This window comes from Mastomys coucha, unplaced genomic scaffold, assembly GCF_008632895.1.
Source record: "Mastomys coucha isolate ucsf_1 unplaced genomic scaffold, UCSF_Mcou_1 pScaffold21, whole genome shotgun sequence".
In the NCBI taxonomy this organism is placed as follows: domain Eukaryota; kingdom Metazoa; phylum Chordata; class Mammalia; order Rodentia; family Muridae; genus Mastomys; species Mastomys coucha.
In genome coordinates this window covers 106,497,965-106,516,886 of record NW_022196904.1, presented here as the reverse complement: position 1 = coordinate 106,516,886, position 18,922 = coordinate 106,497,965, and the positions used below count along the sequence as shown (strand labels likewise).

Sequence of the window (18,922 nt, the reverse complement as noted above, 5' to 3'; positions counted from 1 at the left end):
TTGTTGTGTTATGGGGTGAGGTAGCCAGGGAAGAGGAGACAGGCACCCATGTGCTCTAGGCCAGTAAAGCACCCTGTCTGCACTGCCTCCCAGCCATGCAGGAGCTTTATCCATTTCCAAAATCCCCTTCAGGCCTTGAACAAAAGGGAAGCCGATTAGTCAGGCTCTCTCTAGGCAGAACTGCTCCAAGCTGCAGCACTCAAGTGCAGAGTGAGAAGTCTGTTCCCAATCCCTTGGTCTACAGAGGTCATTGTGAGCGCACAAGAAAAACTCCATCTAGCCATGATCTTCTTGTTTAAAAATACACTTGGCCTGAGGAGTGCTTATTCATAAGGGAAGTTTCCAGAAGATGTACCTGACCACAACCAGGAAAGGTTGCCTGCTTGTCCTCTCATGGATGCTTTCCTATTCCTGAGTAAGCTCTTAGTGTTTAGGCACATCACTTAGAGACCACCACATTCTAGAGACAGGTTTAAAAGGAGAGTTACCTGTCCAGCAGGGGCAGCAGCTGAGCATGTCTGGGGAAAGATGAGGAGGGAGGCAGAAGGGTCACTTCTGATGTTAACTTTCTAAAAATCTGGCTGCCTTTATTCTCAGTTTTAACAGCCAAGTGCCTTAGAAAAGTCCCAGTAGAATTGTCCAGGTGGGACACTTCCAGATGGGAGACCTAGGGGACTGTTGGTTATAGCTCCCTGAGACACAGATGTGCTGACTTATCCTATAGCCAACTTGATTGGACTGAAAGGCACCCAGGAGACAAGAGAAGTAGTTTCTGGGTGTGTCTTTGATGGCATTTCCAGGTGGGGAAGGCAAGTCCCCACTGTAGGTGGTGCCATCCTATAGGCTTCAGATCAAGATGGATTAAAGAAAAGAAGTTGCCCCCCTACCTCAGGCATTGTCTCTGCTTCCTGGCCCCAATGCCATGAGCTGTTGTGCTTTGCCAAGCTGTCTCCACCACCAGGGTCTGAGACTGAATCCCTAGGTGATTTGGGATTGAGGTAAAGGTAGGGGTGTGGCTTCAGTCCTAGACTTTCATGATCTCAATTTAAAAACCACATTTCCTTTTTTTTTTTTTTTGCAGTTTAAGATGCCCTTCACTGTTACACTCATGGAGTTATAGTCCATAAAACACAGGGAGGTTCAGTCAGAGTGACTCGGGTTCCTAAGGTGGAGAGACCAAAGGGTAGACAAGGAATTCCATGCAACTCTGTAAGTGTTGTGTATGAGCACACACACGTGTGTGTGTGTGCATATGTATGGGTGTACATGTGTGCATACATGCATATGAGAATTCAAATACAATTTCATGTGTGTATATGAGCATGTGTGTGTACGTGTGTTTGCATACATGTGTATATGTATATGTACTCTTGTGTGTAAACATGTATGTGTATATGTACATGTGCACTTGCATGAGTGTGTGTATGTGTGTGTGACAGCTTTGTGGCTGCAGCGAGTGTCCTATCTTTGGGAGAAAGGGTTTGCAGGAGGGTCTGGAAATACCTTCTTCTGAGATCACACTTAGGGATAGGTCTTTTCACAAACCCCCTAAGAATCTCTCTCTCTGCATGTTCCTTGGTGGGCAGTCCCCAGGAGTCTTCTGCCCTTGTATATGTGCAAGCAGGTAACAGTTGTCCTCAAATGGAATGGAGGAAGTCTTCTATTCACTTCTTTCAAGATTATTCTCCACAGGAGGCAGAAAGCAAAGGTCAGAAAAGCAAGAATGGCTCTGTAGAGAGCATATCTTCTCCAGACCTTCCCCTATGCTGAGTGTGGATGAGGCTAAGGGACAGGCAAAGTAGAGGAGCCACAGGAACAAAGCCCCTTACAAAAGTCAACATAGGAAATAAATTTCCTTTCCTCTGGACCTGCCCAGAGGCGTTGAGGAACTGGCCTTCAGTGGCTATGGTCTGGGTGAGGCCCAGTGAGTGCTTCTGTGTGGGGAGGAACAGCAATGTTCCTATATTGCCTGATGTCAAGTGTTCCCTCTACCGTGCCTCTTTTCCTCATTTCGCAGGAGATAAAAAAGGACCACTAGGCCAAAACCAATCCCTCCAGAGCAGAGGGAATTCCGGGTGTCATGGTTTCCAGAAGGGAAGGCAATCTCCCTGTGGGGTGTAATTACATCCCTGCTTTTCGCAGAAGAATAGTTTATGGCTTAAATGCTATTAATTGTAAGCCATTCTGTTTCATGGGAAGTTGTTCATTGATAACTACCCAATTAGAGTTATTTTGCAATTAGTCTATTCACAGTAAATTTACTGCAAAGGGGAGGCCACGGTGCAGGAAATTAAAGCATCGTGGGTCTGGTGTGCCATGTGTCTTAAATGCCAACTCCATTAACCAGTTTGGAGGTCCTGGGAGGGCATGCCACCTTGGCCAAGGCAGAGACAGCCAACCCTGCAGGCAGCCCCAGTGAGCTCACACTAGCTTGCAGACATCTCAGCATGACCCAGGAGAAGCACTGGAAACTCTGCGACTCGGTGGTGGATGATTGTGGAGTAAGCTGTAAGGCAGATATCTGTGTAATATGCATCTTACATTTGCTTAACTGTGTAACCTTTAAACCCTCTGAGATGAATAAATACAACACCAAGGCAAGGAGAGGGCAGGCAACTTGCTGCAAGTCTCAGAGCATGTGCAGAGGAAGTCCGTAATGCAAATGCAGGCACTCTAACCTGGCACCTATGCCCCACATCATTGCCACCAGCTCCCTGTTTCCTCAGCTGACACCCTCCCTTCCCCCTCAGATTATACTGAAGAGAAGGAGGCACACCTCTCAGGCAGCTAAAGTTCTTTGGGGTTTGTATAACTCAAGCTGAAGTGAAAATCTGTTTGCCTCCTGAAGACTCACAGACTTGTCGAAGGGGACTCAGACTCTTCATCCTGAATTCTGATACTGGTTTGGCTGCCTGTTAGCTGCACGCCTCCACCCAAATCCTAAACCTGTCTGAGCCTCAGTTTCCTCAGAAAAGGATTCATGGAGATAGAATATATTTGACTATAGATTTGACTATGATCCCTAGCATAATGATGGATGAGGTACGGCTTTTCAACTTGATAATGTTGGGAACGAAAACTCATCGAGACACCATTCAGCTTTCCCCTTTCACTGCGGCATTTAATAACGTACACAACACAGTGAACACTAAGCTTTGCTTTGGTTGACTAACCGTAGGCTCAGAAACTTTATGAGCACATTTAAGGTGGACCAGACAATAATATGACATCCCATAGGTCCGATGTATTGCATGTATTTTTGATTTGATGGCATTTCTACCTTAAATTAGATGGTCAGGATGGAAGCCTCTTGCAAGCTAAAAAGCAGTCTGAATCCACTGGAGCCTAAGCAAGTGCACTGATGTTTGAGTGTTTGCTCTAAGAGCTGTGATAAAGATGTACAGCCCAATGACCATACAGATTTGCTACTTGGCCCTTCATGGAGCAAGCATGCAAGCTCTGAGCCTGACAGGAGCCATATTATCTTGGTTCAGACTTCCAAAGTGCCCCCGCCTGGCACCGGCTAAGAGCAGCTCTTGGAAACATCGCATTCCACTTAATTATTGCTGCACACAAAGTGCCAAGTGCAATCAAGAACACAGACAGGAACCACCTGGACCACACAGAGGCTTGGGAAAGGGGGATCTTTCTTTTTAAATGTGTCTACTGAACAGGAAGTGCTGCGTAGATATGCCTTTGCTGCTACAAGCTCAGTGCTGAGGTTGACTAAGAGGGAACGTGTGAAGGCCATTCTAAGCCTTCCGTTCCCATCTTTCCTTGGTACACTTGGAGTTTGGGACCACAGCCTGTCTAATAAACTGTATGGATAAACAAAGCCATGAAGAGATGTCCCTTAGGATCCATGGGGATTTGGGTACCAGGCCCTACAATACCCATATCCAACAGTGTCTTATCTCTTATATGAAATGGTATTGTATTGCAAATTCTCCTGTATGCTTCAAATAATCTCTGGGTGACTAATAGTTTCTTATGTAATGTCATGGCTGTACAATATTGCATAAGTAAAAATCCGAGATCTGACAGAGTCTAATTTTTTTTGCCTGATTTCTGTAGCCTGTGAATTCCAGATAGCTGTGAACACAGCACATCTGTAGACACTGAGATCATATCTGCTAAAGGGAACAGGTAAATATACTAACACATGTCATGTGATTTTTTTTGTAAAACTTTTTCTATAGCAGACAGCAGGAGTTCAGAGTTCCTAGACAAATTAGATCTTGTGGTCAGAGTTTGAGATACAGTGTGGCTATATTCAGAGGGCCTGAGAAGGCAGAGGGATGGGGCCAGAGACAGGAGAAAGGGACTTACCTTCCAGGGGACAGAATCGAGCCACCTTCTCTGGCATCAGCAGCCCCAGCTTGTGTCGACAGTAGGTTTCTGCAATCTCCTGGCGACAGTGCTTGGACTTAGCACGGGTCAGTGCTGAGATGGCCTCCTTACCAGAAATGTCACACTTGGGGGCCTGGTCAGACTTGGTTTCTGGGGACCCACCACCACCACTCTTCCTGGCATGGCTGTGTCTTGAGAGATCCTTCCCTTGGCTACTGTTGCCTGTGGCTTTTTCCCGAGGAGGCAGCACCTCCTTGGGGCCTTTCCCCAGGACTGACTGGTCCTGTCCTTTGTCCTGGGCATCCAGCTTTCTCTGCAAACGCTCTTTCTGCCTGCTGGGGGGCTTCTTGGCCAACTCTGGTTGGTGCTTCTGCTTCTGGGTCCTGGGTGCAAAGTTGCTGTTATCCACATTCTCAAAGTCTTTGGGGACTGAGTTCTCATTGTTGCTGTCGGTCCGAACTTTCTCTTTGGGACGGTGAGAGAAGTAGCCATCCTGGAGAATTAGAGAAACAGAAAATTGTCACTGAGCCATGCTAGTAAGCAGGCTGGCCCTGAGAGGGTGACAGGTGGAGAAGCCCGAGCCAAGACTGCCATTCTTCTCTCACTGGCTCAGACTGAGGAAATACTTTCCTCCTTGAGCATTAGTTTCCCACTCTGCTCCCATAAGACAGCCTCTCCATGCTCATGGTGACCAGGACAGTGACTGCGATTCTCAAAGATCCCCTCCTCCACTCTACTGTCTGGGGGAAATTCCCTCTGGGCTTCTGTTCAAATGGCAGCAGGAGGTGTTATAATGGTATACAGTAGAGCTGGAATCTTCAGGATCGAAGCATAAAGGAAATGATATGGACCAGTGCTGTATCTATTTTATATATTGTATATATTTTATATATGCATACACTGCCTCAAGGAGAAGCAAATCTATCTGTGCCTATAAGAGAAGGTAGGCTTGGGCTGCTGTCAAGTCCATACCCAAGTCAGCATGCCATTTTATCTTTTAATTTAGTTTCATTTAACTTGATTTTTATCCACAGTGCAGCCAGTGCCAAACGAGCCTGGCAATGAGTCTAAAGAAAGATGCAAACCTGTTACCTTTACTTCTCCAGCTGTACTGGGCTCAAGTCCATGGCCTTACCCATCCGGGAAAGTGCTCTGTCATGAAGTTTTCATGGGCTGTCATATTCTGCAACCCTTTTAAAATTTTGTTTTATTTTATTTTTTATTCTGAGACCAAGTCTTGCCAGGTGGGCCAGGCTAGCTCTGAATTTTCTCTGCGGTCAGCTCCTCCAGCTAATTGTTGATATAGGTGCTGGCACTGCCCTCAGGCCAGTATGGCTTACGATTAATTCAACCATCTCCTTAAGAAATGTGGTTACCATGGCACCAGCAACTCATGGTGCCCCCATCCACTGTCCCCACCTCAGCTGCTACTCAGCAGCTATGGGATGTTTAAGTATTCCAATGAGAGAGAAGAGGATGTTTGCCTTCTGGAAGGAATTGTCCACAGGCACTTGACAGCTTCTAGAGAGTCTGTGTGAGGCATGGCGAAGGGGGATTGGGCATTTCTAGAGGCCTGAGAACTCCATCCTCCAGAGTCTGTGCGGTCTTCTGTAGTGACCACAATTCTGCCTCACTGGATTTCCTGTATTTTCCCCTCCAAAAATTTTATTTTATTTTTGTAAGACTAAGACTTTAAAAAGATGGAAAAAAATTATGAGACATACTTAATCAGCCCCCTTCCATTTAAAAATAGAATCTCACTATGAAGCCCTGGCTGGCCTGGAATGTGCTATGTATGTATGTTTTATATGCACGTGAGTGCAGTGCCTTGGAAGCTAGAAGAGGCTGCCAGATCCCCTGGACAGGTGGCTATGGTCCTTCCAGTAAGAGTACTGAGGACAGCATCATTTGCAAGAGCATCGAACTCTCCTAGCTGCTGAGCCAACTCTCTGGGCCCTCTGCTTTCATCCACGATGCTACACATTACAAGATTCTTTCTTTTAGGAAAGTCTGAATAATATCACTGTATATGTATGCCATATCTACTTTATAAATCTGCCTATCAGTATACTAAGAGGCAAACAGGCCTTACTTTCTCCCTGCTGAGGTATTCGCATCCTCCATCTCCACCCCCCCCCAACAACAAAACAAAACAATACAAAAGACAATCCAGGGGATGTTATTCCAGCACTTGGGTAGAGACGGGAGGATCACTGAAAATTCAGGTTTACGTAGGGCACATAGTGAGTTCTGGACAAGCCTGAATTACATCCTGAGACCCTGACTGAAGAATGATATAAACAAGCCCAAACAAACAGCTGAGAGTGATACCCCATGCCTGTAATCCTAGCATTGTGCAGATAGAAGCAGGAGGATTGCTGCTGCAGTATCAGGCCAGCCTCATCTATAGAACAAGTCCTGGGCCGGCTTGGACTACAGTGTGAGGCTCTGACTGGAAACCACAAAATACAGACAAAGATCCCAGCACTGAGAATGGGGAGGGAACACAAAGTCCCACTCCTCATCAAGATGCTATCGCAGTTGGCACCTGCTGGGAAAGGGTAAACCAGTTTCCTCCAATTGAGAGTCAGCCACAGCCCAGAGAAGGCCCTGTGCCAGTGGTTCTCAACCTGTGGTTGTGACCACTTTGACAAACCTCTGTCTCCAAAACTATTTACATTGCAGTTCGTAACAGTAGCAGAATTTCAGTTATGAAGTAGTAACAAAAATAACGTATGGTTGGAGGTTACAACAACATGAATAACTGTATTAAAGAGTCGCAGCACTAGGGAGGTTGAAAGCCAATGCTATGCTCGGGAATAGCTGACCAATGTAAACGTACTCCATGTGCTTTGTTTGTTGGTTTGTTTTGTTTTTATGTGTGTGCACTTTTTGTTTCATTTTCTCAATTTTTGATTTGATTTTTGTTTTTTTATAAGATAGCAAGAGAGAGACAGAGAGAGAGAGACAGAGAGAGAGAGAGAGAACATGAAGTTGTGTGAGTAGGGAAGTAGGAAGGATCTTGGAGGGGTTGGGAGGAAAAGGATATGATAAAAACATTTAATAATAATAATAATAATAATAATAATAATAATAATAATAATAAATGCATAATGGCCCATGCCTGCAATCTCAGCACTGAAGCGGCAGAGGCAGGGGGAGTGCTAAAGTTAGACCAGCCAGTCTGCTCAACTCAACAAGGTACAGATAAGCTTGTATTACACAAAGAGACTGTTTCAACAAACAAACAAACCCCTGGGTAACCTCCCATCACACCCCTTGGGAGTGTAATGTTCACAGAGTGCAGGGCTCCAGACCAGGACCCTCACACTGTGCCCCTATAGCTTGGGGACACAGGGAAGCAGGAAGAGTAGATCTAACCAAGAAGAGACTAGACATGAAGAGGCTAAGCAACTGAGATAACAGTACAAAGTGACTCTGACTCATTATGCCTCATTCCTCATCTGGAACACAGATATGATGATGTTTACCCTGTGGGTATTTTGGTGAGGGTGAATATGCTGGAAAATTATGGAAGATTCTTCCCACTCAATCAAGGTAGGAGGAAGAAGAAGAAACAGGCACCAACTATGCAAAAAGTTGGCTAATTAATTCAATGCCTGGGGGCTGGAGAGATGGCTCAGTAGTTAACAGGGATGCTGAGAAATCACAGGGATTGGAGTTCAGATCCCAACATCCGCATAACAATTCAGGCATTCAGCAAAATCTGTAATGCCAGGTCCTACAGGGAGGAGACAGAGTATGTTAGGGCTTGCTAACTTCCTGCCTAGCCAAGAAAGAATGAGTTTCCAGTTCAGGGAGAGACACTGCCTCAAAGGAATAGGTAAAGAGTGACAGAGGACACTCAGCACCATCTCCTAACCTCCCCGTAAATGTACACACCCACATCCACACCTTCACACACATCCGCACGTGCACACACATGCACACAGGTGCACACATGTGCACACACAGCCATACATGTTTACACACAAATAAGTCTTCAAAACTGTTTTGTCTTAATTTGCTGCTGCGTGTCTCTACTGATCTACACATTGGTTACGACTTCTCCACTTTGAAAGGCCATGTCCCTTTTATTCTTAGACAATCTTAGACTCTCACCTTGGATTATTTATGCAAATATAACCCCTTTGACTTGTTTTTATTTTAATGTACTTATTATAATGATTGTTCATTCAAACATTTGCACGCATCTCAGAACTTCTAATTGCTCCTGCCTTGCCTTCTCTCAAAGCTGTTGCTAGAATTCATTTTTATTCCAGGAGAATAATTAAGTGTACTAATGTCCTCCACCCCCATTCAACCTTGTGCTTGTTTAGAGCTGATTTTGATCAGGTAGAGAGATGCAGCTGCCAGACACACACACACACACACACACACACACACACACACACACACACACACACACACACACGCGCACACACACACACATCTTTTTCTACCTTTTCTTTTGGTCTCTAATGATCAGACTTCTTTTAAGTCAAGTGAATCCCAGTCTCTGGGCCCTGTTTCTCAGAGGTGGGGGTGGTATCTGTGATTCATTCCCCACCCTCTGCTCCCCTTACATTTAGGGATTACAGCCTTTACTTTCATTGCTTGTGTGGAATGAGTACTAGGTGGGGGAAAGGAGCAGACATGTCTTGCTTTAGTGACTGTATAATTTTCTCATCTGTAATAGGATGGGTCCCACATGGATTTTAGTAAACACTGTCTGAGTTGGTTGTTAATCAATATGATTGACTAGTAAAGTTGTTTTTCAGCTCATTGCACACTAATCTGATAAAGTTTAAGAGACCAAGGATGGATGCTCTGAAGGATAACGGTGCCATCCCAGGTGCAGCCCAGATCACTGTCTTTAACGGGGCATTGGTGTCAGAGGTCATGGGTCAGGCCACTGAGTCTATTGACGATTTGCTCATGTTGTAGGCTTCTCTGTATGCCTGGACTTTGGATTCACCTTCTTTCTTGCCCTTTCAGGAATGCATAGAGGAGATAGAACCTGTGCCTAATAGAAAGGAGCTGCTATTGAAGGTCTTTGTTGAGGAGGACCCCCAAAATCCTAAACGTGTTCAGAATGGGAGGCTGGCCTGAGCCCAACAGGCCCCTCCATCCTTGACTAGCCCCTCATCCTGGGCCTTCTCTTCACCAAGGCCTCAACACTGGTTTCCAGAGACTGGAAAAACTGCAAAGTTCCATCTGTTCAGAACTGCCTTTCCATGATGGGCTTAATCCCCTTCAAATGCACTGGCCTGACTGAGTTCCTAGCTAGTTAAGGAACCAACAGAAGGGTTATAGGTTATAGGTTATAAGTCTAAGGTTATAGACTTAGGCTTTAGAGTGACTTCAAAGCCTGCCCAGGCAAACTTACAGAGGTTCTACTTCAAAATTTAAATAAAGAAATTGTGAAAAGGGTTAGAAACATAGCTTAGTACAAGACAGATAGCCTAGGATGTACAAGGCACTGAGTTAAATTTTTGACACCATAGGAACCACAGAAAGGAAGGAAGGGAGGGAGAGAGAGAGGACAAGTGTGAGGGATGAAAGGGAGGAGGGAATGGAGGGAGGGAAGGGGAGGAAAAATAGGGAGAAAAACTCAAGGTATGTCACCCATCTGAAAGAGCAGGCCACTGACTCTAGCCACCACATGAAAACCAACCCTGTGCCCAGCTGGGAGGGCAGGGGCTTAATGTCCATAAGCACCAACCAGCAGGCCAGGTGAGTTTACTGGGATGACAGGAGTGTGCTGACACGCCTAGGTCCGCATAAGCCATATGGACCACTTCTGGTATTTCCCCGGTGTTTGAAACTGTTCCGTTTCCTGTCTGCCTTGAAGCCTGATCAGCCTGCTTCTGGCCGCCTTGCCCTCCTTCCAAAAGGCCTAATCACCTCTGGACACATCCGTTAAGCTTATCTCTGTGGGATCCTTTCCCCTAGTGCAACAGTCATCTCTGATAAACTCTGTGATGGCCAACATCTGGATCTGCCTGGACTGCAGCCCCGGAGAGCTGCTCCTCAGGGCTGAAAGCTGCAGAGGCCAAAGGACATGCTGGCTTAGAGCCCTTGCCTGTTCCCTCTTCCCCAGTCTACCAAAGCCCAGGGAACATCTAGCCCTACATTTTCTAGCTCTTTCCATGTCACAGACATGACAACACTGCATACACAATAGGAAAGGAAAACAAAGGCCACACAGAGGGAGAAAGCGGATGCAACCCAGAGTACCGGGAAGTCCTGAACACAAGCTGCTCCTTGCCCCGCTGCACACCCTACGTCTTCCTTGTCAGCCGGCCCTTCCTCCTCCTTTCTGAATTTCCTTCTTCCTTTTCTTAGACTCCCACCATTTGCGCAGGCTTGCACCCAACTCACAGTCTTCCTGGCTCGGCCTCCATAATATTGGGATGATAGGAATGTGCCAGCACACCTAGATCCTGGAATACATTGTTTAAAAGGCTAAATGTGGGAGGCTTGAGGAGATGGCCCAGCAGGTCAAATGCTTGCCAGGTAAGGGTAATGAGGATTTGGTTCCTGTTCCCCAGAGCACACTGAAAAAGAGAGGCATAGTGGTGCCTGTCTACACGCTTGTGCTGGGATAGGGGTCGGGGGCAGAGAGAGGCAGATCCCTGGAGCACACTGGAGAGTGAGTAAAGTCAAATCACTGAACTTCAGGTTCACTGAGAAACCACGTTGCCAAAATAAGGCAGGAATGAAGACCCCGGGCGGTGGATGTTGGCACTCCACACGTACACACCCACAAGCCGAATGTGTAACGTGGGCTCAAGGCTGATTAAATCATATTGCCGTGGGGGGGGGGAGTTTTTGAAATCAATAGATTCTTAACTTGCTTATCACAGAAAGGTCACCATGTAAGATGACAGCCTTGTCAGACTCTATCACAAGATCCAGGATCAGCTTGCCCAACAGTCCCAGCAACATGCATTCCAAAACAAACAAACAAATGAAAGAATCTTAAAAGATAGGTCAGAAGTCCAGCCACATGTCTGTCCATGATGTCCCCTCTGGAAAACACTAGAAAGGGTTCCCTTCACACCTGTTTGTGTTGATTAGTGTCTTCACGTCAGCAATACAGAACTGTGGACAACTGAGAACACGGGATTCTCAAAGCCCTGGTCGGCCTTCTGCAGGCAAGCAGGCACGACTTCCCATGAAGAAGGCAAGGCTAAGATAACCAGGCTGGAGGTCACTGGGAGATCACAGGCAAGGTCCGAGCCAGTGAGAATCAGATGTCAGAGACTGTTGAGGCTGGAGACCCTCCCAGACATGAGGACGGCCATGTCCACTAGGACATGACACTGAAAATCTTTATGTTTGCACTTGTTTATATTCCATAGGGATGGGTGTGGGGATTCTGTCAAGAACACCACACTCGTCTGCACTGAAACTGCCTCTTCTGAGTCCCAAACCAGTTGCAGAAGTTAAAACTGGAAAAGCAAGCTGGGAAGGTGAGGGTGGCTGGAGGAAGAGTTAACAAGGAAAGGCTTTCCAGAGGGAGAGAGGTAAAAACAATGGAGTTACAGAGAGGTAAGGTAGCCAGCCTTGCATCACACAGTGTGGCCACAAGCCTTGCAGTCTGGGCCCATGGCTGTTCAAGAGTAACATGTTTTTTTCAAACTGACCCCAGGGGTGACTCCATCTCAGCTGATGCTCCTGGAAGATGGCAGCCTGGTATGTGCCAACCTTTGGCATGCAGAGTCATCAACCGATGTCAGCAGGAATACCTGCCTGGCTGCCTCAGATTCAGTTCCCTTCGGTCTCCAGGCCTTTTCCTCTCCTGGCCCCCAGGCAGATTTAAATCTCAGCGTACTATTTGCCTCCAGGGCCATCTTTCCCTGGGTGTCTTCCTCGGCCTCTCTTGCTTCAACCCCTATATGGCTGCTCAGTCCCAGCCCTCACCCTTCTCCACAAACTCCTACCCAGGTCCTCATGGGACAGGCACTTAAGGAGACAAATGGGTCTCCAGCAGATGAAAGACATCCCTATCCACAACTCATCCTTTGCCTCCGAGACTCCTCCCCACCCCCTTGCCACAAGTGGGTGATAAATGGCAAGCTGGTGAGCTCATTACCACAGCCTCTGAGGAAATACTCCTGAGGCCTGCAGCATCAGTGAGGGAAGACACCTGTAAATAAAGAAATATAGAAGCACACACACACACACACACACACACACACACACACACCTCACACACATATATACACGAACTACACCTGCACAAATAGACATACATACATAATGCAGACATAAATGCAAGTTATACATATAAAACCACACATGTACATGTATAGACATACACATGTATACACATATACATATATATGTACACCACACACATGCATATACACACATATAGGTACATATATACATATGCACATTATACACACATCTACACAGGCATCTACACAAACACACTTCAAATCCAGTGATGTTTCTTCATCTGAAAGCCCCGGCTATTTGGGTTAGGTAAAGGAAAAAAAGAAAAAGAAAGAAAGGTCTTCATATTGCCAGCCATGTGATTTCAGACGAAAGCTTCCCAGCAGCTGCCAATAAATTATTTTTACTGTGTGGAGGTACAAATGAATATGCCACCTTCCTGCCCTAAATCTCCTTTATGAGTCTCTGCTTGCCTTGGCCCACCGACCAGAGTCAGAGGTTTGCAAACATGTTTTCATTGGCTGGATTCCCGCAGAAGGCTGTGGTCCCTCAAGCTGCCCCCTGCACAATGCAAGCACCCCATTGACACTCCTTGTTTACACGTGGGCCTGGGCCTGGGCTGGCAGAGGATGTGTCTGTGTCCACAGCGACAGCCATGCTCACATTTAAGCTTTTGGAAGGCCTCTGCATGGCAAATGAGGGGATGTGACCATGGGACCCGGTGCTAGGACTGAGGGGATGCAGCCCTGGGACTAGGTGTGCCCCTCCTGATGGGACAGATCACCAGACTCTGCCATTACCCACTCAGCTTCAGGGTGGAGTTGTGAGGCTCACCACAGCTCACTCTGTGTGTCACTGCCCCAAAAGAGAATGTTGCTCACTCCCTGCAGAAGTAACATGCTAGACTATCTGCATCTTAAGCTGCCCGAACCAGGAAGAGCTATACAAAATCTCAGAGAGTGTGACACACTAGAGGACCACTGGGCACTGTCCAACAAAGTGATTTGAGAACACACTCCACCTTTGCTCTGCTAGATTGAAACCCATCCTTTACACTTCTGAGCTATGTGACACTTGGGATAGTTCATTAACTTCCCCGAGCCAGCTTTTCTTCCTATGGAAGATACGTATGCTTACAGCTATATCCTAAAGGTCAGTGAGATGCCTTGGCTTTGTTGGAGTGACAGCACAGATTACATCAACAGACATGGCTGTCAAACACTGTTCCATGATGACCTCACAGTGATCTCTTCTGAGTCCATTCACATGTACTTCCTGGGTGTCAAGCATGAGCTATTTGGCAACTCAGGCACTGAGGATATATGTGGGAGTAAGGCAGAAGCCTGCTCCTGGGGCATTGTACTCTAGAGGGATGGGGCCCAACAACCTAGTCTGCAGGGTTCTGTGATAACTTCCGTGTCATCTTATCTATTTGGAAAGCTTGGGAGCCAAGGCATACTGGAGTTTCCTCAACAGAGTTAGGAGCAAGGACTATTGCTGTAGGAATGGGACAATGGCTAGATGATTGGGCATCAGGTGTAAAGGTGGGTTATTTCTGCCTCCTCTTGCCCATCCTGTCCTGTGTGTGTGTGTGTATGTATATGTGTGTATGTATATGTGTGCATTTGTGTGTATGTATGTATGTATGTATGTATGTATGTATATGTATATGTGAGTATGTATGTATGTGTATGTATATGTGTGCATTTGTGTGTATGTATGTATATGTATATGTATGTATGTATGTGTATGAATTGTATTTGTGTATGTATGTATATGTGTATATGTATGTATATGTGTATATGAGTATGTATGTGTGTATGTATATGTGTGTATGGGTATGTATATGGGTATATATATGTGTATGTGTGTGTATGTATATATGTGTGTATGGATTGTATTTGTGTGTGTATGGATATGTATGTGTGCATGTATATGTGTGTGTATGGATATGAATTATATTTGTGTGTATGGATGTATATATATATATATATATATATATATATATATATATATATATGAATTGTATTTGTGTGTATGTGTGGGATATGTGCATATGTACTCATCTATGTGTGCATATGAGGAGGTCAGATATTGGGTGAGTTGTCATTCTCTGTACTCTATTTTTTGAGGCATAGTCTCTTCTGCCTGTTTTCAGCCACCACGGCTGGGTTTACAGGCATACGCCACCACATTTGGGTTTCATGTGGGATCTGGACGTAGGGCCCATGCTTGTGTGGTGAGTACTTTATCCTTGGAGACATGTCCCAGGCCCCACTGATGCACCTTTCCTTTTGTGGCCAGCTATGCCCAGGAGTCTGAAGTCTGGCTGGAGTCAGACGTTAGATGCCCGTTCAGCCTCTGAGTGGTGCTTCCCATGAGCCTGAGAAGTACTCTGCCATCTGCCTGCTTTATTCAATACCTTGTTACAGTTGCATCCTGTCTCTTTTCTCCCCTCAACATCTGTTCTTCTCACTTATTTGTGTAGGCTTCAGGTCGGGCAGCTCCCGATACCTTCCTTTCTCCACATCTCCGGAACCGATATTACACATGTGCATCCTACGTCCAGCTTTTTTGTTTGTGTATGAGTACTGGGGATCTGAACACAGGACCTCATGCTCTTTTAGCAAGCATGCTTTTTACTGGTCCTCTTCCTCACTCCCTCTCTTAATCACTCTGCCCTTGGTTGCATGACATAGAGAGCACTCACAGCACATAGTCCTCTGGCTCCCGATCACAGCTCTGCATTGGCCTCATTGGGAGCTTACTAACCACTAACCCTGGAGATACCCATTTATTGGATTTGTGATGCAGTCTGGGAGTTGAGCTATGAGGAAACTTCTGGGTGACTTGAGTGGGAAGCAAAGGGTGTGCCCAACACTTAATCCTCTTCCAAGATGGCCACTCTTATGGCTTGGGGATGGCTGTGAATCACCAATACTGGTACAAAAGAGGCCCAGCAGGTAGCTGTCCTGCTGGATAGTAGAGGATGCAGCTGGCAGAGCGGGTAGCATCGGGAACATCATGCCTACTTACACCCCAGGCTTTGGCTCTGCTTCGCAATACAGTGCTCTAGACATGTTTCTCAGACTGCACATGGTAGCCTGATAACAGTGCTGCTTCCTAATGAAGTTCCCTTTCCCTTGGCTCACCTCCCTGCCCCCAATGTGAATCAAGGTTTTTAATAGTCTGCTCTTTTCTGTGTCCTAAATGCTCCCAAAGATCCATGCATTGAAGATTTGGTCCCATCCAAAGGAACTATAGGGAGGGGTAGAACCTTTTAGCCTGAGGGGTCTGGTGGAAAGAATTCATATCCTTAGGGGCGTTTTGTTGAGGGGGATATGAGGACCTTGAATTCTTACTCTGTCTCTGCCTCCTAATGGCTTTGGGGTGAGCAGGCCTCTTTTGCCCCATGATCTTACTAGATCGGATGAGCTACATACTCAAATAACTATAATCTTATATCTTTGAAATTAAATGTCTGAAATAATGAGACAAAATAGCCTTCTAGGCCAGTCCAACCTTCTCACATTGTAACATAATGCTGTCATCTACAAAGCCCACACTCTAGAACCACAAGCTAAGTTTCAAGAAATACACACACGCGCGCGCGCGCGCACACACACACACACATATAATTAAATTTTAAAATTCCATACATTCACAACCTTGAATCTGGATGTGTTCATAGTTTCCTGAAAGCTGTTTGTGGTACACACCTTGAGTATTTTGACACAACAGGGGACACCCACTTTCAGAGTCCCCTCTGTAGCCCCTCTGTGTTACATCTCATAATCAGTCCCACATTCCTCATGGGAAAACACAAGGCACATTGGTCTCTGTGCTGTTTGATTCTGCAAGCTGTTCTCTGACTTATAATGGAGGTCCCCAGGCACAAGTAAATAAGTGTGACAATAATTTGGGTTTAAAAGATCCCGGTGCCACGGACTTTCCTTTTCCTTCCTGCTTCTTCACTGTCATTGTATTTCAAGGGGCCAGGGGATGACAGCTGTGTTGAACTAACCTCTTTTAAGACACAGCTGCATGGAGAGCAAGGGGACAGGGGAGAAAAAGGGAAAACATCCTTAGAAATGATTTCTGACAGGTGACCAGATACATTAAAATAACAACATTTAGTCTGTCTTGCTAGCTCCAGGCAAAAGTTGGCTCAGGTGGGACCAGAGGCTGCAGGCAAAAAACACAGACAAGGTAGGCTCAACCTGAACTGGCCCAGTTCTCCAAAGGACACTGGCTCTCCCAGGATTCCACCATTAAATGGCACACGGGCACTTCAGCTCAGTGACCTGCTAGGAGCATGGAGGACAAGGACCAATCTCTAAGGGAGTAAATAGAAAGGGGGAAAATCTTAGGTTGGGGCTAGGGGACTTTGCTCATGGGTTTAGTGTAAGTGAAGTCATTATAAGGATGTGGGATTCAGAGTAGTTAATCCAGGCAGGTGTAGAAGATGCACCTATGATCCTAACCACTTGGGAGGTCCAGGCAAAAGGATTCCCATCAAACCTAGTCCTCATGGCAACGCACTATTTGTATCAGTCACCTTTCTACTGCTGTCACAACACCATGACCAAGGCAACTTACAGAAGGAAGGGTTTATCTGGGCTTGCAATTTCAGAGGGATGAGAGTCCATCACCACCTTAGTGGGAGAGCATGGCAGCAGGCGGGCATGGTGTTCGTGAAGCACTTCAGAGCTCGCACCTTGAATCCCAAACAGGAAGCAGAGAGCCAACTAGAAATTTCATGAAACTTCAAAGCCCGTTCTTGCATTCTACTTCCTCCAGCGAGGGCACACCTTCTAAGCTGCCCAATCAGGGCTAGAAACTGGGGACCAAGTATTCAAAGGCCGGTGACGATAGGGTACTTGTCAGTCAAGCTATCGCACTATTCAATATAAAAAGTGGCTCAGTGGTAGAAAGAGCACTTGCTTAGCAATAATGCACAGGCCCTGGGCTTGATCAGTACTACCTCCCAAAGAAAGGGGTAAAAAGACACTAAGATGTCTAACAGGACCAGGGGACACATAGCCTTACAGAAAGCAATCGCCGCTCACTTTACATGCATACTCATAGGATGCCGCGTGACAAATGTCATTTCATCCTCATGAGGATCCCCACATGCAGCTTTTATTCTTGCCAAGCACATTTAACAGACAAACTGAGGCATGGCATGGCTACTAGCCACACAGTGAGCAAGAAGCAGACCACACTGTTAGTTCAGGGATTGTATCCTCTAATCACCCTGCACTGGACATAGACACTGAAGTCCTGAAACATCTGAGATGATCTGTGGTCCTGGCAGGCTGGCTGGAAACAAAGGCACAGTCTAGTCTCTCTTGGAGGAAGGGAGGAGGCACCTTGCAAAGGCATAGACTGACAGATCTAGAGGTGAAGCCTGGACAGCAGGAACAGATGGAGCCAGGGGAGCAGATGCTAATGCTCTTTGCTGTTTCCATATGCTTTTCTGTTTAGCTATAATAAGTGAATTGTTCTTTAATATTTGCCAGGAGCTTACCCTCTGGTGGCCAGAAGCTTCCACTGCCACTCATAGAAGGCACAAAGGGAAGCTGTCTGGGCCATCTCTTCACATCTCAAAGGAGAGGGCAGAGGGCCAAGAGAGATGTCTACCACACCGTGACCCGGGCTACTGGGCACACAGACATGTGCTCATACACACCCATTAATGTACACACCTCCATACAAATGCTTATGTGTACAGACATGTGTACACACATCCATGCACATATATTCTCATACAGGTGTATGATGATTAGTTTTAATTGTCAGCTAGACACAATCTAGAATCACCTGGGAAGACAGTCTCAAATGAGGAATGACCTAGGTCAGGCTGGCCCAGGGGTATGGCTGTGAGGGATAACCTAATGAAGTTGATGTGGAAAGACCCAGCCCACTGTGGGCACCACCATACCCTAAGTTTGTGTCTTGAGCCATATGAGCGGAGAAAATGAATGAAGCTCTAGCACATATGCACTTATTCTCCCTGCTCTTGACTTTGCAATGTGACTATTTTAATTTTGTGATACCTTGACTTCCTTGTGATGATGAGGTATAACAAAGAATTGTGAGCCAAAAAACATCTTTTCTCCTCAAGTTGTTTTCTTGGTCAGGGTATTTAGCAACAGAATAAACTCATAGAGAATGCACACACTCCTGTGTACATAAATCCATGCCCATATCCAACACATGTGATGCATACATACACATACATGCATGCATATATTCACTCATGCATATACTCACACATGCATGAATACACCCAACCCATGTATTCATACATACACACAGACCTGTCCTCACCCACCATGCAATCATCTTCTCCTTTAAGAGTCTATATTCTTGAGTTTTAATA

General features: G+C 46.1%; 1 protein-coding gene across 1 annotated transcript in view; it reads right to left on the bottom strand.

Annotated features, from left to right (window-relative positions):
* Xylt1 (xylosyltransferase 1) overlaps positions 1-18,922 on the bottom strand; it is a 289,336-nt gene that overhangs the window by 112,137 nt on the left and 158,277 nt on the right. Inside the window, exon 3 of the mRNA XM_031388024.1 lies at positions 4,330-4,843. Within this exon, the coding sequence (XP_031243884.1) occupies positions 4,330-4,843 (514 nt within the window). The remainder of the gene's footprint in view (positions 1-4,329; positions 4,844-18,922) is intronic.